The 23,952-nt window shown below is 31.3% G+C and overlaps 3 protein-coding genes across 3 annotated transcripts; 2 read left to right on the top strand and 1 right to left on the bottom strand.

The window, feature by feature from the left end:
- Positions 1-6,107: 6,107 nt before the first annotated feature.
- Positions 6,108-13,582, bottom strand: LOC141456477 (WD repeat-containing protein 43). Its single transcript, XM_074132507.1, has 11 exons — positions 13,430-13,582; positions 13,038-13,286; positions 12,723-12,964; positions 12,403-12,618; positions 12,165-12,323; positions 11,901-12,072; positions 10,680-10,763; positions 10,359-10,562; positions 8,776-8,927; positions 8,436-8,686; positions 6,108-6,684 (listed from the first exon to the last, which is right to left on the bottom strand). Exons 2-11 carry the CDS (start codon positions 13,215-13,217, stop codon positions 6,581-6,583), a joined length of 1,764 nt encoding a protein of 587 aa, XP_073988608.1. The 5' UTR covers positions 13,218-13,286; positions 13,430-13,582; the 3' UTR covers positions 6,108-6,580.
- Positions 13,583-14,759: 1,177 nt separating this feature from the next.
- On the top strand, positions 14,760-15,721 carry Srp9 (signal recognition particle 9). The gene is made up of 3 exons (XM_074132511.1): positions 14,760-15,014; positions 15,322-15,390; positions 15,599-15,721. The coding sequence occupies exons 1-3, from the start codon at positions 14,946-14,948 to the stop codon at positions 15,695-15,697; spliced, it is 237 nt and encodes a 78-aa protein (XP_073988612.1). The 5' UTR covers positions 14,760-14,945; the 3' UTR covers positions 15,698-15,721.
- Positions 15,722-16,270: 549 nt separating this feature from the next.
- On the top strand, positions 16,271-22,151 carry LOC141456478 (CDK5 and ABL1 enzyme substrate 1). The gene is made up of 9 exons (XM_074132508.1): positions 16,271-16,940; positions 17,196-17,335; positions 17,411-17,543; positions 17,610-17,736; positions 17,887-17,981; positions 18,108-18,187; positions 19,366-19,463; positions 19,801-20,100; positions 20,850-22,151. Exons 1-9 carry the CDS (start codon positions 16,642-16,644, stop codon positions 20,988-20,990), a joined length of 1,413 nt encoding a protein of 470 aa, XP_073988609.1. The 5' UTR covers positions 16,271-16,641; the 3' UTR covers positions 20,991-22,151.
- The last annotated feature ends 1,801 nt before the right edge of the window (positions 22,152-23,952 follow it).

Raw genomic sequence — 23,952 nt, 5'->3', positions numbered from 1 at the left:
GCGCATGTGGGTGCTCGTGTGAACGCCGCGGCTATCTGCCTGTGGCGGGCGGGTGAGCCTGTGTTGTCATGGTAACATTGGGGGCACCCCTCTCAACATGAACCCCTTGCTGCCCCGCCCGTCATCCCTCAAAATACAACCCCTAGTTCCCTCTTCACACACACACACACAGCCGTAGTGGTGGTCCGTCCACACCAACCCCTCATTATCCACAACACTCTATCGACCCCGGAGGGGTGGTGACGCCACTGCCGCCTCCACACTCCCTCCTATTATGTACAAAAACCTACCCCCTCGGGCGACACTTGTATAGACACACACTAACACATATACTAGAGTATTTATAATGCCTATACATTTTTATATTTTCTTAACGGGTTTTTATGAGCCAAATAACAGAGAGGTTTAAGGTTTTTTCTAGTTTATCTTTTGCGATCTAAATAACAAATGTAACAATAAACGATCACTTAGTTTTGAAATTTTCCAATTGTGATTTTAATTTTCAGAAGCATAATCCTACTTCTCTCTCTAGTGACTTAATTGACAGAAGGAATAAAAATGAAATGATGAGACAAAAATACTTCTTGAGGCCAAAAGGTACGTAAAGAATGCATCCCTTGTCGAATGGAAGTATGTTGTAAAGCATTATCTTGCGAGCTTGACCTGTAATCTGGAGAGAAAAGAACTTTTTATCCATTGACCAATTTTTTAGTATATTTTTGATCGAATCCATTGAGTTGCCACATAGCTCAAACAGCCAAATACTTCCTGCTCCATTGGTTCGGAATTTTTCCCATACATATGATAGAGTGACTTTCATAATAGCGAGGAAAGAATATGTAAGAGAGATAGAAACATTTGAGAGAATTGAGACTCTCCTTGCATTCAAAAATCTGATAAAGATGACCTAGTCCCTACGCCGAAAGCTCGGCAAAATAAAAAAATCATGACTGAAATTGATATTATTCTTTTCTTCCTACTGGATAGTTGAATCAGTCACCAAAAGCCATTAACAATACTTAGTAACCTTAAAAAACAAAATATTCTCACTAAATGTTTAAAATTAAGTCTACACTAAGAAGAAATCAAAGTGTGAATAAATTATCACATCACCTATGTTAATACTGATATCAATATTTTAATTCACAAAAAAATACTTGTTTTTAGTCAACATTTTTAGTTTATGATTTCATGAATATTTCATAAATTGTGATCGCTTATCAAAGTTTATAAAACTACGGACACATTTTCCTAATAATTATATACTGTATTAACGACAAGAAATTAATTTGATAAGAGCTTGCATCTCCCTATTGTATAGACTACATTAGCATACATTAAAATCTGATTATCCAAATGGTTCTGTGGTTCGGTTGTCAAATAATAACAAAACAACAATTAATGTTATGCAAAATAAATTTTAATACGAGGAATGAGGGAAGGGATTAGCTATGAGGTTAGCATACTGGACTCCCACGCGGAGGTCCCGGGTTCGAATCCAGCAGCTGACCCTTAGATTTTCTCTTCCTAGGAGCTTCTTACAGCCCACTGTCCGGTGATGGACAGTGTTGTCTGTAACGAGAGAACACTGTCCGGAGGCCGGCAGTGCACTGGAAAAAGCTCCGGGCGCTAATAACCTCAGCTGTTGATGCGCCAAAAAAAAAAAAAAAAAAAAATACGAGGAATGAATTAATTCTTGAAAACCATTGTCAAAAAACTTTTAAATCTCATTTAAAAAATTATTTATTTTATTGTATTACTTTGGAATAAATTAATTATTTATTTTTATAATGGAATGGGATTTCTCAAAAGAAAAGGAAGAAGCATATTGGACCAAATTATTATTATTATTTTCTATTTACAATAGAACAACCATGATTAGTCGTTATCCAGGATTATGTGACATCAATGAGAAAATTGATTGAGAATCAATCTAATACATGCAACGAAATAAAGGCAAAACCAATAATACAATGCGATATCGGTAAATGAAGAGAAATATTTCGATATGAAAAACATCTTCAATTATTTTGGCTTGAATATTTTTATACTCAGTTTTGTGGAATATATAATATGTATTAGTAAAAGAAATAAAAAAAATATACTATCATTAAGGATATTTTTGTTTATGAACAAAACAGCGAGACTTGGACTACAATAATTCAGAATTGCGTCTCAATAGCAAAGTATTTCGAAATGATTTATCAACGAGTGTGTTTACAAACAAAGCGGAGAGAATTAATTATTAACAAAAATATCAAACAGAAAATGAATGTCATGGAATTTACAAAAAAGAGAACAGAAAATATGTGCTAAGTGCGCTTTTTTTGTGAAAAATATTCCGAAAGCGAAAACTTGCTGAAGCTGAAACATTTTTCTTTTTTGAAACGGTAATAGCTTTCTATTTTAAGTTATTGGCCAACATTTTTCATCCACAATCCTCATTAAAAGGAATTAATAATTAACTGAATAATATTTAGTTTTTTTACAATTTTCTAAAAAACTTTTACAATTATTTTATCTATAAACTTTAAACCTTTATTTTAATCTCTAAAAAGAAAAGAAATCTTTCACTTTTATTTGTAAAATGTTTCCAGAAAGATTTTCTGAAGCGTTTGGTGATGTTCTCACCACCCCGCCACTTTTACACTTCTCAATCCACAACTTTAAAAAAAAGATTAAAACTGCCTCCATAAAAAAAATACTTCTTTATTTAACGAAGTAATTTAAATATTCCAAATATTTCTTTTAGGAATGGAAAAAAAAGATTGCTAATATTTTACATCCCCGCAATACATTTCCATTAGTTACTCAGTCGCATTGTAGTTTGCATAGAGGCAGGGCTTAACCAGATTTAATGCACCATTACTCTGGATAGCCTTGAGCAAGGCACTATCTTTCCCCTCTCAAATTGCGTTAAACGATTCATTTCTTTTCCTCTCAGAATCACTAATATTCTAAAACATTAATATAAATGTCCACATAAAAGTGGCAAAATTATTATAAGAAAAGATAATCATTCTTGAAGGAGTTTGTGTGTTTCAGATTTATATTGCATCATAATTTACATAGGTACGCAAATGCCACGATTTTCTGTGTTCGGATAAATTTGATCATGAAATCCAAATTTTCCCTGCATTTAAAAAAAAAAAATCACTATAAATTTATCGATCACATTTAAAGAGTTCAAAAGGCGTTAATTAATACTATGTCTATTAGTGAGAATGTGGTAGTAGATTGATTACATAGGTATATCCCAGTGATATTTGGTGAAAAACAATTCTGCTGCTAATGTAAACTTTAGGGGATATAAAGGGTTATACACTAAGAGGTAGGGTAGTTAATGACAAAAGTTTGACGTTAAGCAAATATTTGGATAGTAATAGAGGTGCCCTCGTTCTCAGATGAGTCTACTTTAGGCAGGCGGTGATGGTGCACTCTCTTGTCAGTTGTACATCTACTGTTAATTACACTGATAATGCATTAGTTACTAATAAATTATTGCTATTCCAATCTAAACTAATGTTGATTTTTTCCCCCTAAGAAACAAGTCTTATTGGCGCAAATAAAGATTACATAAAAACAATCATTTGCAGATCAATGAGCATTCTCGAATCACATTTTTTAACAATCTATCTGAATATTTCTTAAAGAATTAAAAATTTTTAGTTAGCCTTAAAATTAAGAGACAAAAATCTGTTTTTTCTGACCTCTAAAAAAACTTTTTCTACTCCCTGTAAATATGACAAAATTTAGCAACATAAATATACAAATTCTAATTATTGAAAAATATGTGATGGTGGCTGCACTTATAAGGTAAATAAAATAGCTTCAAAGCTATTTTATGTATCAGTGTAGTTGTTCGTGCAATAGACTTCCACAGGAAAATCTAGTGTTTGACTCCGGTCTTCTTCGGAGCTTCTTACAACTGAGTACTCAATTGATCGACAGTGATGATCTGTTAGCATTTTCGAAAGAGCAATTTAGCATAGATCTTTGCAAGAGCAAAGATTTCGAAGAGCATAAGCAAAAACCTGATTTCTTTATTTTCCCAATATTTCTAGTAACAGAAAATATTTCAGTGGTATCAAATTTACAAAATTGAGTTTTAACAGTAAATACTCACGTTTCGTTTGAAATTCCAAAATGATAAATGTACCTCGCATTCGTTGCCAGTAACATTCTCCGATTTCTTAATACTTTCATAATCATAAGCTTATATGTATATTACAATAATATTGTAATATTATTGCAGGGTTCAGCCTATCCTTATGTAGCATGGAAGACTGATAGCAGAATTCATACCCCTCTTAGTAAAAAAATGTATAAAATGTTACCGTAGTCCATTAGCGATTTCTCATCTTTAAAATATGTTGAAAGACCATTTATTTAACTAAGCATCTATTATTATTATTTTTTTTTTCAGATGTAGGGATAACTCTTTTTTTTCACTGACTTATTCAGTTTTTTAGTACACATATATTAATTTAAATCATTGTATTTCATTCTTGTGAATTTTAGAACATGTGTTGATCACTGTCGAGCCTTGTACACCATGTATAGCTGGAAAGTGTTTTGAACGTAAAAAACTAATTTATTTAAAACGTTCTGCTATGGAAATTTTATTTAGTGCAATTCTAAAGAATAGTTTTCTGTTAAGTTTGTCAAAAAATTGAGCAATCTTTCATCAATCTTCTGTAATTGCTGTTACGCTATTAAACTTGTTCGAATTGCCTGAAAAACTATCGCGATTACTCGAGAACAACATCGTCATTGCAGACATACTATTCACTTTTACTACAATTTTTTTACGTGAAAATTTATTTTAAGTGGCTCTAATGGAGGAACGTATCTTCAACAGCCCTAACCAGAGCCATTTTAGAGTACTGTGCGTTTTTTTTTTTTTTTTTTTATGAGTTGAATTCACTGATTGTAGAAAATAATTTAAGGGAATGACATAAATTTGGTGTGCTTGGCATTTTGCGTTCCACTCACCTTACTTGAAGGTATTGGAGAGTAATCATCGTTTTACGTTGTAGTGGCAAATCTTCCAGAAATAGTAATGTACATAGTTCAAAGAAAAAACTAAATTGCCTTAAGACATAAACAAAAATATTTCTTTCAATCCTTACAAAACGATGTGCAAAAATAATTTTTTAAAAGTGCTGGCCATGCCTTCTCTTTACCAGCTTTTATGAAATTATTTATAACTGATGAATGAAAATATTTGTTAATGTGAGGTTGCCTGAAAGCAATAATAGTTTCTGTAAACTACAATAGATTAATTTGTTCGTTTTAAAATCTGTCTAAGAATCCAAAATCTCTTCAAATCAGTAAAAGACCATTTTTTTTTTTTTTGCTTCATAACTATTGTCAGTGATGACTGCTAACAATAGTTAAATTGATTAACTGAGAAGCATCTATCACAAGACTTCCTTTATAGAATAATTACCATTTTCAAGACGGTATGAGTAAAATAATATCTTAACATTACAATACGAACAAAGATAACTACTTGATTTTTAACCAAAATAAAATCCAGAATCAAAAAATTCACCAGTTAATAACTACTTCAAATTATCATCTTGAAATCTTTTAAATGCGGTTAAAATCAAACATTGATCATCTAAAGGCGATACCTTAGGACAAAAAACATTTTGTTGTTTTCCTAAAGGAACAAAATAGTATCTCTTTGCAATTTGGCCAACTTTCTAAAAGAAGCACATTTTGGCAAATCAGACTGTTGTTAAGAACGAACATATGCTTTCATTTAGATGTTAATAGAAAATTCAGTTTGGCCTAAAAACTATTAAAAATGAAGCAACCAACTTATTGAAGAAACACATTGTTCACATAAACCTTAATTTCATACACTTCTGCCCCTTCTATGAAGCTGGAAGCAACAGACTCCTGACATACTCCTACAACGGATTTGTTTTAACTGTTATGTAAAGCTTGAAATACCCTTCATTTGTTATATCAAAAAAACACGTTTGAAATAAAAATAATTATAGGGGTAAATACTTCAAAATGAATCTTGTTTTTGATTGTATATTACCCTATTTTATTTACAATTAAAGAAATCTCTAATTATCGCTGATTAAATCTTTAGCTTTAAAAACAGAAATTTATTTCCATTTACAAGTTAATCTTTTACCATTCATGCTGTACAACTTCCACTACTTTTTAAACAAAGTAAACTAAGAATATAAAAACAAAATTTTAAAAAGTCTAATTTATACGTATCGGGTATAAAATTTAATACAGTTTCCATAAGACTAGTCTTAATTGAAAAATATATGTACATTGAAATTAAAACAGCATGTTTATAAAAGTAACTATTGTACTCTTAAAACGTAAGTAACTTGTTTGGGGCCATAATAAATAATTTCAATAAAATAAAAATCAAGCTTCGAATTCTTTTATTGCCTCAACAAAAGACGATCAAACATCAAACGATCTCTTTACTTCTAAGAATTCCAAGCTCAATGATAAACTTACACAAATCTCTAATGTGTAGCACTTCCGATAATAAAATATATACTCTATTTACAACTTAAAGGGTAAACAAAATGTACATTTATGATGAGGGTTCGCTATCAAGTTGTTCATCCGTCAATTCATCCCATTTATCTTCTGATTCGTAGTCACCGTCTCCTATACTTCCCCCTTCGTCGGAAGAATCTGTACAGAAGATAATTGTTTTAATAAAATTTTAAAATATTCAACTGTAGAATTTAATAGTCATTTTAAAATTTCTTACAAACAAATTGAAGCTCTTTGTTTTCCAAAAATTTAATCACTTTAAATAAAAAATGAACCCTTTTCGAATAAATTAATGCTATTTGACATTCTTAATTAATTCTTTTTGACAACATAAACCTATAGAATCAATAATAAAGGCGAAAAATCCCCACAAGACTTATTCACAGCATTGGCTATATCAAAAATGATTTTCAGTACAATTTAACCAAATATAACGCACCATTCAACCCACAATATTCCCTAACGGACATCTGACACCCATGAATTTTAGAGTTTCGCAGAGACTATTCCCTACCACAGCAACAACTAATTCAAAATTAATCCATTACCTAAATTACAATTTAACCAGATACCTAAAACTCAAATTCAACCATTACCTCAACAACAACTGTACAACATTCGTCAATTTCCATTTTCCTCTTATCGACAATCGATGTTAATACGTACTAAACAAATTCCTAACAAAACTTCACTCAAACCGATGAGTATTAACATGAGAAACACGAACTAACCAATGTACAACCACATTTCAACAGAAAAAGAACAGGGACCTATAATAGAGGAGGTCCATACTTTACTACAACACAATGTGTTGTAATTAATGAAAACCGCTTCAAGTGGATCCCAATAAGCGAATCAATACCCAGCAGTTTTCCCAACTAAGAAAACGCTGCAGATCCGACAAAGTGATGAAACGGACCACACAACACTTCAAGGGATTTTCCTTAAAATGCCCGGCAACAACGGGGTATTCTATTCAAGGTATATTTACGGGACATCAGGGGATATTCTATAGACGAATACAACAATTGATACATTGGTCCAAAACAATCAGCCGAAGGTCCTGCAAGAGTTGAAAATAAATTGGGACCCCCACATAATGGTCACCACAGGTATCCGAGCGGTTAGAGACGAGGCCAGCAAAGCTAAGAAGTTTTGTGGTATTGTAGAAGTACTGCGGGTTCGATTCCCGGTTTAGGCCATGGTTCTTATTAAATGGTTAATAAAAGGAATTTGCAGTAATGTACGTTTGTTAGTGGCCTCCGTTCACAACACCTAAGTTGGGAGTTGGACGTAAAGCCTGCCTGAAAAAAAAATAGGCATTACTTTTCTTTTTATACTTTTACTGACAATTATCATTTACTGTCAAGAACAAGACAATGGACTCATCAAATCTATCACCCAACTCACTGGAGCCAAGTCATGCCAACCATGGAGAGTTCTTTCTACTCATTGAAGATAAAAATCCCTGGATACTATTATTTGCAGCTAGTATCCTCACATACTGCAAATGCTATGTTAATACTCGAAAGACAAAAGCTAACCCAATCACCTTTGGAACTCCCACAGAGACTTCTTCCCATGGAAGTCCTATTTTGGAGTGGAGGTGTTATAGTATGTGCACACAACCTGCTGACACTTATTAATAGATAAAGGACTGCTGAACGCAGACATAATATAGAAATGGACACCTCGCAACGGTCGCCAGTCATTTGGAACTGCGTACATTAGTGATATATTCTGCACGTATCATTGTAATTTGATTTTGGGTAACTTATCAAATTCTTGTTCTAATATAATATTTTTAATAAACATGTTTTTTTAAAAATTAAAATCTCGTTACGCATAACATAACTTATATATGTATATAAAAGAATAACTTTGATTACCTTTCTCTTGATAAAGCACGATTGGTTCTACAGCGTCAGCTTGATTGCGCCAACCTTGACCATCTGAATCTAGTTGTTGCAATAAATGAGTCAATCTTCCAGAGAGACTACCTAATGGGCCCAATAAGCATAATCTTGCCTCAACCAAGGACTGTACAGAAGACAGGTAAGTTTGAACAGAAGGATCTGCTGTTAGTTGACTAGCATGTTCTCTTAGTACGACCTTTAACCACTCAGTGGCTACTATAGTCCTGTAAACATAATTTCATAACATTACACAGAAACCAACATGATTAAAAATTTCCTGAAGAAAAAAAAAATTTATAAAATTTAAACTTACGACAACGTTTTTCTATGCAACATGTTGTTTAGTTCTTGTACCAATGGTAGCAACGCTTGTACGGGCAACCTTGATACAGTTTCATTTATCACTTTAGGATCCCTTTTCAATAATACCGATTCTAATATGGATTTGTCCTTGCTATCCAAACCCTTAACATAGAAAATATGTTTTAAATAACTTCCACTTCAGCAAGCTAATACAAGGCAAACAAATAACAGGACAATACAATCAATATTTTTTATTTGATTAAGCACTTCATTCAACTGAAATCATCGTCAACCTTAAAAGTAATGTACTTTGTTTCAAGCCTAAGATTTAAGAATTTATTAATGAAAACAGAAAATAATTATCATTCGTCTGGAACATTTCCTAGCTGCTCAGTCAATTCTAAAATCGTTGGTCGCATTAAGAATTATGTAACAATCTCACCATCAACCGCAGGCAAACCATGAACGGAATAAAAGCTATCTAAAACACTTCAATTTAATCAAGTCCATTTTGCTCTAGCCAATCTAGGAAACATTTAGCACAAGATTTCGTCATCTCTTGAATTACTGTCTTTCTTACTGTCTTACAGGAAAATGGGAGGACACACCTGCACAGCTACTTTGCACAGGACAGAGGGATGTGGATCCCGACATAGAGAACCTCTGTAGAAACAAAATTTATAATATTTCATAGACTTGATTAACAATAAATTGGAAAGACATTTACTTTTTAAAAAAATAAAAATCTTAAAAACTTTATTGTAAATTTGTTCAATAGAAAGTGATTAGTTTTAATGCTACAAAGTTCGAAAAATGATGGAAATTTCTCAATATTTTGCAATAAAACTAGGGCATCTTTTTAATAGTTTGGTAGAGTTGTGGCAGTGAAAGATATGGCTCAACTAATCATGTAGATTTTAAATTAAGCTACTTTAACAGAAATATCCTTTAGGTACCCTAAGCAGAAAAAGTAGATTTACAAATTGGTCTTAGGGTGACGATGGTATTGGATTGGGTCAAAATCAATAAAACGGAAGGATTACTACTGAAATGAATTATTCCATCAATTTTTTTTAAAAGAACCTCAAAAACGACGCTCAAGATTTTCTTTAAACTTAAGGTACTAAGGTACATATGCAAATCTATTTCAAAATTTCTTTCATAACACTTTAAAAGTTCAATTGAGTACTTCTAGGAAAAGGGGTGGTCTTTTCTCTCGGGTTATTTATTTATTTTGTAAAGTTCGGTTATATCTCTGTTAAGGAGAGTAAATATGTTACTCAAATCGATTTTAAAGAAAATTCCTCAACCTGTAGTATATTTTACAATCCATTGTTCATTTTTTTTTAGTTTTTCTCCAAAATGGCTCAAGGATTGTTTGCAACTAAGTATATAATCACAATAATCATTCAAATTCCCCTTAACGATTTAACTAGATTTATTCAGAATAATTAATTGTCCCAATTCTACGGACTATGATTTTCGTACTTTTATAATATCTTATAATATTTACAATAAATGAAATCTGGTATGGTAAGAAATTTAGCAGCTACAGGCAAGAAAAATCTAAATGTCGTACTAAAAAATATTTACCTGAACTAATAAATGAGATAGATTATGAGGATTTAGAATAGATGTAGTAGCTATTCCTGGAGCATCCTTCATATCTATACACAAATTACCAAGCCTTTCTTCCATTGTAACTTCACCAGGTTTTCCTAATTTTCTTTTTGCACTAGCCGAGGAAGTTATTCTGTTACTGTATTCCACATTTCCAATCTCTTCTTTATCTCCTTTCTGAAAAAAAAAAAAAACAGTGCAGTAGTTCATAAAAAAAAGAACAAAAAAATTTAACTAAGGCTTCAGGAACAAGGAGAAAAATAGATCAGTTGTAAACTAAGTAAAAGTACTTACACAGTTGGTTGAGACTGCTTTTACAAATTTGGCTTCTGGATTTAAGACACATACAGTTTGATTATCACGACATAAGGATACACTCTGCAACAATTAAAAAGTTCTTGTAGTGATCTTTTTTTTTCTGATGAATATGAATTAATGTAACTACTGTTCATTTTTTGCCAATTTTTACTTAATCCTAACCCTCATATAAGTAAGAATTGCAATCATACAGTTTTCTTATTTTTGAGTTTTGAAAAATTAAATTCTAGGCTAGAGAATGCGACAATTCGGCCACATCCAGAAAACTGGAATAGTTCAGATTATAAAATCCTCTCAAATATTTTTTTTAAATGAAAATTGCAGATTTCATTGTGTAAATGTAATATAAAAACGCAGGAAAATTCATTTTAGAGCTATGAATTTTAAGAATTTTATTAGAAATGATTTTCATGAAAATTAAATTTAAGGAATGTTCTGGAAAGCCGCAATCAAAAGTAACTCTACTAAGGAACTTATTTTTAATAAATTAAGTAAACAAATATACATATAACAATAAATGATCGAGTTGTTAAGAATTTATCTTTCGTGATGACTGATTCATCATTAATCCAAGGGGAGGAGAAATTATTGCTAATTTAAATCGTTATATCGTTTTATAGCTAAGCTTTAACCTAGGGAACAGGCCATCTTCATGGCACAGATTTTACTATAGGTATTTTTTTTTAAATTGTGGTAGTAACCTTAAAGACTGATATGTCTTCTGAAAAGACAAAAACTTAGGAAAGGAGAGTTAGTGCCTAAACTTCAAGAACGATGACAAAAAACCTATAAAATTAACACCCACAACGCACACCAAATAAATTTGTTAATTCAATAAGCCCTGAAGATGGCCTAAACCATAGCTCAGAAGCTTGGTAACAATATTATATATAATACTGATATTAGAAATAAACTTTCTTCTCCTTAAATAATTCATTACCATTTATACATATTTTATTAACTGTTGTAAACATAGCCCTTGCGTCATTTCAACAAGTGCGCAAATCTATTTGAACGCTTCTCTATATAACAATAACAAAATCGAAGTTACTTCTATGAATCAAGCGTTATTTTTACTTCAGTTAAGCGAAAAAGAAAAGAAAATAATACTTAATCAAGTACAAAGCCACATTACATGATTTGACACTTTTTTTTACTAAATCCTTAGGTAATAAATACTAATTTAAATACACTTACAACTGTTTGGAAGCCATAATTAGGATAAAATCCATACGCCACTGAGATAACAGAAGAAGTCTTGAGTTGCCCACAAATAACAGGTAATGATTTTGTGGAATTAGCTTGGCTATTATTATCAATATTTACTAATTCTACTTTTTGTATAGGTTTAATTGATTTGATGACTTTCCTAAGGATAGAAAAAAAGATAATCATTAGACAAACTATATGATGCAGGCAGGAAAAATCCCATTTAATACTATCAATTAAAATGGCACTTGCCCATTTAACTGCTGAGTAAAATACAACAAAGTCCCACTTCTGGTGACGGCAACCATGTGCAATGCCGTATTATTTTCTAATAATATGCTTACTTCGCCTTGGATATTGTCACCTAATGAAAACCTTCCAGTGGGCGAATCATCTTCACTACTAATTGTCCTTTAAAAAAAAGAAAAAAAAGACACAATTAAAGTATCAAATTGAAACAAACATAATATTTAAAATAAACTGATCATACCATGTTGATATGTGCCTATCATTTACTCCACAGGACAAGAAATGTTGTTCATTAATGAAGGTAAGATTACAAAGTTCACTAGAATGCCCCATAAACTTTCTAAGGCACTTCTGAGTTCTAACATCCCAAAGACTAATATTGATATTTCCTGTAACACAGAGATCACCACTTGGAGATACTGCTACTTGAGTGACATTCTCTTTGCATTTCCAATTGCTAAAAATAAAGTTAAAATACTTAAAAAATATTGAAAACAAAAAAATTAAGACGTTCAATGTGACATTCCAATCAATTTGTTTTGTTAATAAAACTAAATTCACCTTCGGACAGATTTACTTTCTAAATCCCAGTGTAACACGTTAGAACCATCTACAGTAAATATTCCACCTTCTTTTGACCATGACAGGTCTAGCACCGAAGAAAAATTACTATCCCTCAAAGTTAAAATTATATCACCTTCTGATAAACTGTACAATGCTAAGGTCCCTTCTTTTGAACCCAACACTATTATCTTAGCACTATTTCCTTTAAGCTTTCTTTTTCTTTTTTGATTTTGATATATCTGAAAGAACATGTAATAAGTCAAATTTCTAAATAAAACACTATGGACATGCTCTAAAACTTAGAATACTTACAGAGTTTTCTGATATTGATACCCATGTCAAACATGTACAAGGGGTATTTAGATGTAAATTAGGTGTATATTCTTGTTTTAAATTTCCGGAAAAAGTGTCCCACACTCTCAATTTTCCATCAGACCCACAATGCACAAAGTACTGCCCGCAATCGGAAAACGATAATAAGTCTTTCACCATTATTGCTAAAAATTGTATAACTCCGGGTACTCATGAAACTAGGATAACCTTCAACCACGTGCAGACCAACTAACAAAGGAAAAAGTCGTAAAACATAATAATATCATAATTTTTAAGTCATTTCCTGATTAACTCCTTTAAAACAAATAAAAATATTGATCTTCTTAACTATTATTAAGTAATTTATACCCACAAATGTGACTTCAACTAACCGTAAGCATCAAAACCGCAGTATTTCTGTCAGTGTTGACACCAATAGGCTGTATAGTGTATACATGTACTGTGTGCGACATGTTTCTACACTTCCACAGTACTTGCATCAAACTGTAGTTACCACTGAATTTTTTGACAAAGACGCTCATCCTAACAAAGAGTGGACACTTTTTTTTATGTTAAACTTAAAGAAAAAATGCCAACGTTTGTTCTTTCATCCTGCCGCAGATTTACAATATTTAGGCGTGTGTGCTGTAGTATTTAGAAAATTATTAAAAAAGAAAGTCCGGCACCCTCCCCCGAAATAAATCCATTTTTTCTAAAATGCCTAATCTCTATAAAAGTGTTTCTTTATTTTTCGGTCTATAATATAAAAACCTTAAATCCAGAATATTCAGTATCATTATTTTAGCAAAAACAGTGAAATTTAACAGCTTAATGAAGCAATAATCAAGTGAAAGTGAATTTTTTTCCAAGTGACTCAACCTCTTTGAAGAACAAACGCTGAATTTAGTAGATCGGGAACACTAATGAAAAAGTGCCTTACATTCTCAACTTTCCATCAGATCTACAATGCATAAAGTACTGCCTTCAATCGGAAAACGATAATGCCTAAAAATAATGAAATACCAACTTGTGGTATACAGAAAATTTTAAAGGTTAATTAGAGATTGGTGGCTACTTCAACGACAACTTGAGGTGGTGACATAATTTGTTATAAAATTTCAGTATAGGGCCCAATTAATCAAACCTTTTGCTGGTGCTATTGAACTCTGTACAACTCCTAGAACTTATGAAACTAGGCCAATCTTTAACCACAAGCATATTCCCTAAAAGTTCGAACATTTCTTAATAAAAACAAAAACAAAAATATGACCCTTATTTACTAATACGCCGATTGTCGATAGTCTAAATTCAGCAGAGTTAGTCTTAAATCAACCTATCAGTATCGACGCCGGCGAGCAGCTGGCTATAAATTAGCTATCTCTCATCTTGGTCGTTTAAAATATCAGCGCCCCTTCCCATTAAAGAACTGAAGTCAGTAGCACACATTTACTCATTTATCTATCATTTTACGTGTGTAAATATCTATTTCAGAACACTTTTGGTTAAAAATACTCGGGAGTTTATTAATTTTTTCAAATTTTAAGAATTTCGCAATGTGGAACTCCTTAAATAAAACTATACAGTATTTTTTTCCCATTCTCCTGAATGAGAAATATTTTAAAAACAATGTATTCAATTAAATAATTATTGCACTTAATTGTGTTATTATAGCGATTGTGATACATATTTCATGCACATGCTCGTCTTCATTCTAAGGTGAGGTTTCTTGGTTAAACGTTGCTACAGAAAGTTGGTCCTCGCTATAGTAATGTTTTCTCTAACCTAGTGAAATTATTAATAAGTGATAAAAAATTAATTACAAGTTCCAAACAGTGTATTATGTCTTTTGTTAAATATTCTTTGTGAACTTATACTTTTTTTTGCACTGCGTTGTGTATATCTTATAACATGTACTTGAACAGCTGGGACGAATTTGAAAAAGCTGCTCAAAATTTGTATTTACAAGATCCTATGAAGGTTAATAATTCTCCGATTTTGAAATTACATATATTTATTTATTTATTTTTTGGCTTTACAGAATCAATTTAAAAATTCAATGTAGGTGCTCGTAGTTATTATATCAGTTTTATATAATTTCAGTGTAGGTGGGCTTAATTGAGTCATTTTTTAATTTACTACTCAATATTTACTTAATTACAAACTCGTGTACAGTCCGACTTGTCTCTCTCAAAAATTCGGACTTCATTAAATTGCTAACAGTCTTATACTTTCACATTTCACTGCCAGTAAAAGCAATTTTTCTCATAATGATTTATGTTTCCAGATACGTTATTCCATGAAGTACACACATAACAAGAATTTGCTCAAGGTGAAATTAACGGACAACAGTGTGGTTGGTTTGTTTTGAATTTTTGAAATCTGATTAATTAATTGCTTTAAAAAAAGGAAGAATTTAATTGCTTCACTGATTAAAACTATGATAATATCTAGAGTGGACGCGCCGGAAAAAAAATATATCTAGTGATTAATTACCCTAACATTCTACAAGAGCCTGCGTTATGTGAATTTAAGAACTAATCTGATCCATTCTATGCTTACAGTGTCTTCAGTACAAAACAGAAAACCAGCCTGAAGTGAAGAAGATAGAAAAGTTTGTCAATAATTTAATGAGGCATATGGCCTCGAAAGAACACATGTAAACAAATATATAATTTATTTTATAATCTCGTTAAACTTTTTTTATATTTCCAACATAACTTCTTATTAAATTATATAAGGATTATCTAACAGAATAATAACTTTAAGCTGTTTCTATAAAGACCTCTGGACTATAGGAATTTTAAATACCATATTTAATTATAATTATTCTAGTGAACATCTCAATAATCATATTACCAGAATAGACAAGAATCAATAAAATAAATAGCTCAGATTAAAAATATGATATAACCTAAATATTAATTAATTTTAATTTTCCTTGATATACAAATGTTTCCCTGTAAAGAACTTTTGGTGTATGAGTTCAAAAAGATTTGAAGAAAGGAATTTACATTCCCTAAAATATGTCAAAATTTAGCCAACGGTTGCAGTTATGAAACCTAGAGTAGTACGACGACTTAAGAAATCAGTAGGTCAGCAAGAATTAATTTTTAGTTTTGTATGAGTAAATCGAGTTTAGCTCTATTATAATTTTACAAAGTCTGGACTTTAAAACCCTGGTTATTTACCAATAACAAATATAGAAATGCCTTTACATAAGGCAGCATTACATGTTGATTAAGGTCGAAGTTCTAGCGTTGCTCCATTTTGGGAGGTTTTAGTCAGGTTTCACGGTGTATTACTTGTTGATAAGAGCGGATTATAGTGGGGACATGTATTTTCTTTAAATGAACATTATCTTAATTTTTTGTGCTCATGTGCGCCATTCATTGTCAACATACCTTTTTCTTGTTTTAAATTTGTCTCATTTATTCCTTAAGCAATCTTAATTTGAGAGGTGATACTTTGCGTACTTTAAGATAAATGATCGAATTAAGATGAAAATTTATGCGTTATCACATTTAAATGAAATATCTTGACATTGGTTCTCTGCAGTATACAGTCAATAATACAACAGGAATTCAGTTGATTTAGGTCGAACAACATGAAGTCTGGAAGGTACAAAAGGCGACTAGCTGCTATATCATTTCTCACTAACATATCATTAGATGGAACACCAAGAACTTTTTCGAATCTTCTGATAAAGAACAGTAATTTAGATGAAGGAAATTTGCAGAGATCAATTAGAGATTCTCTCGAAAAGGAATGTAAAAGTGTTTCACCTACTACAAAATTAAATCCTGATCCTTTTTTTAATTCTTCCAGTGAAAGTCATTCTATTTTGATGTCTAAGTTCTTAGATCCTGAAGGCCAAAATACATTTACTTTGCCGTTTAGAGAGAGGTGAGAAAAGCAGCTATTTATTGTGCATTCATTACAAAAGCATTATAATTAAGAATGATAATTTAGTTTTTGCTACAGAAACTAACCAGATTTAAATTATTAGTAAGTTCAATGTTTGTATATAGAATGAAAGCAGATTTGTTAGGAAGTATGTTAAAAACCGCTACTATATATATATTTTGTTTTAACTGCGCTTCTGTATTTTATATCTGTTCTGCAAAAGTGATTTAAATTTTTCTGTTTAATCTTTGATAGAACAAGTACAATTGGTAGTGAATATGGCAGTGAGAAACACTTTAGTGGGATGTCCTATAGGAAAAGATTATTGCAGCAAATTCCTGATGATAAATTACACGGTATTTTTAGCAGTTCGGAAAGTATGACTTCTGCAGGAGGTATTACATTTTTAACATAGTTGTTACCTACAAAATTTCTTAGCAGATTAATAGAGTTGTATTTCGTATTTTTAGGAAAGGCGAAAGAAGTAACTTTTTTGAAAGTGTCTAAAGGTCATAAATTTAGAGGTCAGCGCTTGGTTCTAGTGTCTCAATTGCAGAGAATTCCATTAGCTGTATTTTCAGTGATGCCTTATAATAGAATGAGGTAATTACAAAAATAAATGTATTAATAATTAGAACATTGTGATATTATTATTTCTTATGTCTGTAGAACCGATCTGAAAAGCCAGATTGGGGGTAGGAGGAGAAATACTTCTGGGGCAAGACCTTTGTCTTCAATAAATGATACAGTTGACCCTTGGACGTTACTAGGCATGGAAAAGGCTCATGAGGGTCAGGTGATATGTTTCTCTGTTTCTTCTTGAATTAAGTATGATGTTAAAACTAATGGTTTTTATTTTTATTGAATGTATCCAAAACACAATAATTACACATGCAGATTTTGCTTACATTAAAAATAGTTCATGTTTTCTTCTGTGTTTTTTTAGGAAATATCTTACGGTACTTTGTTAGCACCTTCTAAACACAGAAATATTGACTTAGCAGTTCCTGATTCTCAGATAAAACACTATCCAGTCTCAAGGTTTGTTCATGTGTGGTTTTTTTTTAATTGTTATTTAAATATGTTTAAATATGCATATTTAATATATGTTTTCATAATCTTTATCATGAATTTATTTTTTCCACTAAAAATCATTATTTTTTAAAGGTGCTATTCCCATGACTCAGGCACTCATCAGAGAGTGTTTCCAGGTTCTCCTCCTATAACTTTAGATAAGGGAATACAAGGTAAATTCTGTTAACTTTAAATAAACTTGCCAAGATGAATTTAAGTAAATTCAATGTTACTCATATTAATTCCATAATTATTAATAATTGTAATTAATGGCCACAAATAAATTGTGATAAAATTGAAGGTTTAAAGAAAGTAATTTAGGTAATGGATTCTCTTCTTTTTCAAGATCCGGGTATTTCTTACCACCGTTTTTCATATTATCTACTCTCTCTGATCTCCAAATGCCGGCAGGTCTCATATCGCTAACAGCGATCGCCACACAGTATACACGAATAGACCGTTTTCTCTCCTTCTATTAAAGCATGTACTAGGTTTGATTTTCTGTGAAGGTGTTTTTTATTGTTTATAAAGACAAGAGCAGTTTGAGCCATGGACATTTAGCCTGGTTCGTCAAGATCCTAGCTAAGTAATGCCAGCACCTTTTGACTGGTGCAACTTGCTTAGATTTTGTAGTGGCTGTAATAAGCTGGACCTAAGTAACCGCCTAAGTTATCCTAAATGCTTAGCTAATGAGCAGTTCCCTTTCATTTCCTCCAAGTTCAGTTCAGTTGCATGTCCTCAATGAATGCACAATTACAATGCCTTCGTAGTCCTTCACATCGGCCCCAATTTAGATAGCTGGCATCCCAGCCGAGGAACCTAACTCCAAAAAATTATCCTTTCGTAACATCTTCACAGAAAGAGCTTTTGAATAGAGAAACAAGTTTTGAAGGGCAGCTTCTTCCATCTAGATACTTCTAATTAAAAAAAGAAAATAAACCACTGTTACCGATGTTTACAGAGATCGATCTAAAAGATATGTAGTTGTAGGAGCAGAGTGACAGTATTTTAAATAAAGGGACTGAAAAATTGCAACTTGTAGTGAATAATTCGTGAGAGTTTGTCCTTCGGATGAACATAAGCAGTTGCACATATCAACATATGTACTTCGCGAGTTTGCTCTTCATGAGTTATTAAAAATGTTTATTACTTTAAATAATATATTTTTATTTATATAAATTATTTATCTTTTTCATTCTATCTATCGTTGTATTTATATTACTGGTCCGTTATTTCTTGATTATATTACTTTAGTATCAGTTAAAAAAAAATTATAACCAATAACATTCACATGAAACGTTTAGTCTAAAAAATAAAGTAAAAATATATGTTTTTACAATTTTTTTTCTAGGTTTGATGGATTTCTCAGAATATGATCCAAATTTATTAGATGATCCAGAATTAATTGCTGGAAAACATAAAAGACTCTTACCTTTTTCATCTTATACGGTATGAAAGCTTTTTGATTAATTTCCTTATTAATTTTTTTCCCCATTTATGTGTCGGCAGTTCAGTTCACGCTATATAAGTAATAACGATGTCAGTAAAGAGTAGACACATAAAACACACAGAACCTCTAGGCATTCTTTTTGCTAGACAGGAGATCTCGGGCTCTGTCTTTATGTAAAGGTGTAAAGACATAAAGATGTAATGTTAGCTTTATTATACATATAAACTCTTTTTTTAAAAAATAAATCAGGAATATTATTGCTTCATTAGTTTTCGGTATTAATAAAAATTTATTTTTTACTCTAAAGTGTGTAAAAGTAATATTTAATTTTGACAGACTTCAGTGATTCTTTACGTCCGTGCAGCTGATTTGAAGAAAGAACTAAACGACAAATTTAAAGAGAAATTTCCACACGTTGAATTGACTTTGTCTAAGCTCCGTTCATTAAAAAGAGAGATGCGTAAAATTGCTGCGCCTGATCTGCTCACGGCAGCATATTCTTATGTTTACTTTGAACGTCTTATCTACAGAAATTTAGTGAACAAACAAAACAGAAAGCTTTGTGCTGGGGCTTCTGTGGTTCTTGCAGCCAAGTTAAATGATATGAAAGGCGAGACTCTGAAACATCTGATTGAGGTAGAGTTTATTTTTGTATAATTATTAATAATCTAAGAATCTGCCAATCTAGTTTTGTGTCTTTTAACATTTTAGTTTCTCACTTAATTTCGTCACGTTGTACCCACCTATAGAGAGGGTTGAAATCAGCAAAAATAATTAATGTTGAGGAATTTTATCATCTCAGAATAAAATTCCCTACAGGAAAGCATTTGGACAGCTTCAGTCACGGCTATTATTTCTTTAATCGGCCTTTATAAAAAAATTTACTAGGCTATTATATTCGTATACAATATACGAAGAAATTACAATGTTCAACGCATTCCTCCCAAATAAGTGCCTAAATAATTTTTAATTTGAAACAATTGTAACACTAAAACAACTCGTGCATCAGTGTATTGATTTTAAATAACGATTTGTCCTTACTTTTGGGTAAAGTTGGGGATTTTTTGAAGCGAAAAAAGGGAGATATTGTCTACCAACCTCTGAACACACAATTCGCAACATTCTTTCGCAAAAAAAGGCGAATTCTAAATAACACCTGCAAGAGCTCTGACATCCTGTTTGATCCATCTCTATAGTTACTGGGGAATATGTTGAAATAGTGTCTCTGACATCAATATCTATTCACGGGCCCATTTTCCATCGTTCTCTTGCTCAATATGAGCCCGAACCGCCACAAAAATGTACCCACATTTAAATTTTCCTAATTGTAACTACAATGCAGGTAATAGACTTATTTTTTATTTTAATTTTATTTTTTTATTTAGAGAACTGAAGCTATACTACGTTTGAACAGAAGAGAACTATTAGCATCAGAATTTGCTGTGCTGGTTGCATTAGAATTTGGTTTGCATGTGCCAACTAGCCATGTGTTACCCCACTATCATCGCCTATTGTCGGAGACCTAGATAACGGATTTACAAAATGACAGCTTAAATGTTTTTAATGTTTTACTTAATAATTTTAATACCTTTAGAGTTAAAGATACGATTTTAAATATTTCATTCTGTCAACTATTTTGTTTGTTTGCTTTTTTAATGTGTGATTTTTAAAAGAAAGTTAAGGTTTTGACCAAGACAATATTTTAATTAAAAAAAAATCATATTTTATTTACTATTATTTCTATTTTTTTAAATGTTAAGTTGGAAATATATAGTTTTGTAACATATTTTAATTTTAAACATTTCAAAAGTTTTTTGTGATGCAGTTGTACTTACTAACCAGAATTTAAAATGGAAATATATTTTTTTACTAAATAAAAGAGACATAATTTCCTCTGATGATAACACTTTTTTATGCATTTTTTAATTTGTAAAAGTAAAATTTTTACTTAAGTAGAATAAAAACTATTTTGTTAAGTAGAAGTTTAACATTGATATTTGGCCAGGACATTTGTACTTATCAAAATTAAAACTACTAGCTATTTGTAAATTTTATATTGATAAAAATTAGAACTTTTTTACTTAATTTTGTTGGTAATTACATTTTGACTGGGTTTGTTTATTGAATTTCACTTATAAAAGACTTTCTATTTACTTATTTTTGTTTAATATCTTACTTTAAAACATTTAACCATACATATATTGAAATGCAAAGAAAGCTAAGACGTATTGTATGCTATGTTAACAAAATAAATTAATTATCTATATGTAATATTCTAGTTCAGAGCTTACTATGACTTGTTTCGAGTCCTGATCTAGGCCTTGGATTTTACTTAATGTTATTGAATGAGAAAATTAAGTCCGGTATATTTATATTAGCTATCAGCCTCCGTCCACTACACTGATTGTTTTTTTTTGGATGTGAAGCCCGCCTAAAAAAGTAATATTGTAATTAATTTAGTGTGACACAAATATGATCTTGCTTTTAAGTAATTGTGAGTACAATATTTCTAAAGATGGCGAGAGTGTTTTGTACTTTAGTAATTGTTATATTATATTTTTGAGTCTTATTTTAGTAATTTTGTTATTGAAATAATCTGGTAGCTAGCAAGTTTTACCTGTGATATGTATAATGTCTTAAAGAACTGTTCAATTTTTAATAATAAAAATTTTATGTTCAAAGCAAAACTGCGTTTTTTTCCTTTTTACGGAAGTACACATTATATGAATTATCTGCAATTATTGATTATTTTCTTTGCAAATCAATTCTTTTGGAGCGCCAATTTTTCTTTAAGATGTTAATATAGAACGAATTGCCTTGCCCTCTTCCTTTGATCCTTATATTTTGCATAAATTTAATTCTTTGTAGCTTGGCCAGGGGTGGCCAACCCTCAACCCAACTTACTAGTTGTATTTATGAAGGAGGTATAAGGTGTTGGAGATTTGTATGTGATCAAGTTTGGGAGCTTAACATTTTCTTCACATTTCGAATTGAAGTATTTCATGTCCTATTAGTGTAATGTTTGCGAAAATATGGACAATTATAATACTCAATTACTACTATAATTGGTCGCGATTCCCGCTTTCTAACTCAATTGTTGAAAGAGATATAAGGTGATAAATTTTGAGAGCTTTACATTTCCTTCATTTTCCAATTGCTGTATCTTCTGTCCCATTGGTGTAATCTCTGCAAAAATGTGGACAATTATAGTACTTGTTTACTACAATTCCTGCTTTCTAGCTGTATTTATGAAGGAGATATAAGGTGATAGGAGATTAGTGGCCGAAGTTTATTTTCCGTTCACTGCCAACCTTAGGAGAGTGTTCTCTCGTTGCAGACAACATGAAGTATCTAGCAATTTCGATTTTCCACGATATTTATATATTTTTAAATACCAGTACCCGGAATTGGGAATTGTTAAGAAATATCAAGTGCATATTACCCGAATCCCATATCTGAATTTGAAAAACATTGCACTTGGTATTTCCTCCCCTGAAGTATCCCCAAAATTTTTCCTTCTATTTAAAAATATACTTTTCTAAATCAAATTACTTCTCTAGACGGTTTGATGTTCATCATTGTTATCGTAAAGGTACTGTAGAAGCTAATATCAGTGCTCCTGACATCCTGAATGATGTTGTTTGGATAGTTTTGCCGTGAGCATATCACTTTCCTTCACACCCAGCATTAACACCAGAAACTCATTAAAGGAGGGCGCCTATAAACTTTAGTTATAAGAAATTGTTTCTCTATATAAATGCTGGAGCTGCATGTCTACATTTTTTTTTTTTTTTTTCCTGTCTTAATACCATTAAGGTACTAAATAAAAGGATTGGTTAAATAAATTATTATTAATGAAAAACTTTGCATTAGCAAGAAGAGGTAATTGTACGTATTTATTTATAATTACTAATTTAACAGCGGAAATCAGGAAGTGTGTAGAAAAGTTAGTTTCTTGTCTTATCCGGAAGAGGCTGAAGTGTGAATTTGTGTAAGGGTACCAGCAGATTTTTTAAATACCTTGCAAGCATAATGCAAATTCTGCTCTTTTGCGTGAAGGTCAAGTTTACTATTTATTAACATAGTAATTACATTAATATTAATGTTATTTGGAAATAATACAATTATGGATGTGTCTCGACACATTTGCACGTAATATTTTGTATTGCAATTAATTCTAATTGTTAGTTGGCCGTTAAGCCCTGCCTGAAAAAATAGGCGATTACTTTACTTTTCTGTAATTAATTCATGGAAAGAGTGCATCACAATTAGCCTCCAATTGGTTAACAAATTTTATGTGAAACTACTTATATACCATGCCTGGATGTACAGCAATAAAGTGTATAACAGTTTGTCGTTATTTTATTCATTTTTTGAAAAATAAAAAACGGCGAATTCGGTGATAGTAATGTGCAAATGAAAGCAGCGTGGTTATTTCTCTCGAAGCTCGCCACACCAAATGTTTACGAACTCTTAATAAGGTCAGTG

The sequence above is a fragment of the Rhodnius prolixus genome, unplaced genomic scaffold (genome assembly GCF_049639745.1).
Source record: "Rhodnius prolixus isolate KJV_2025 unplaced genomic scaffold, Rpr scaffold_4, whole genome shotgun sequence".
NCBI classification, from domain to species: Eukaryota; Metazoa; Arthropoda; class Insecta; order Hemiptera; family Reduviidae; genus Rhodnius; species Rhodnius prolixus.
The sequence above is the reverse complement of the archived record's forward strand: the minus strand, read 5'-3'. Positions and strand labels throughout refer to the sequence as shown.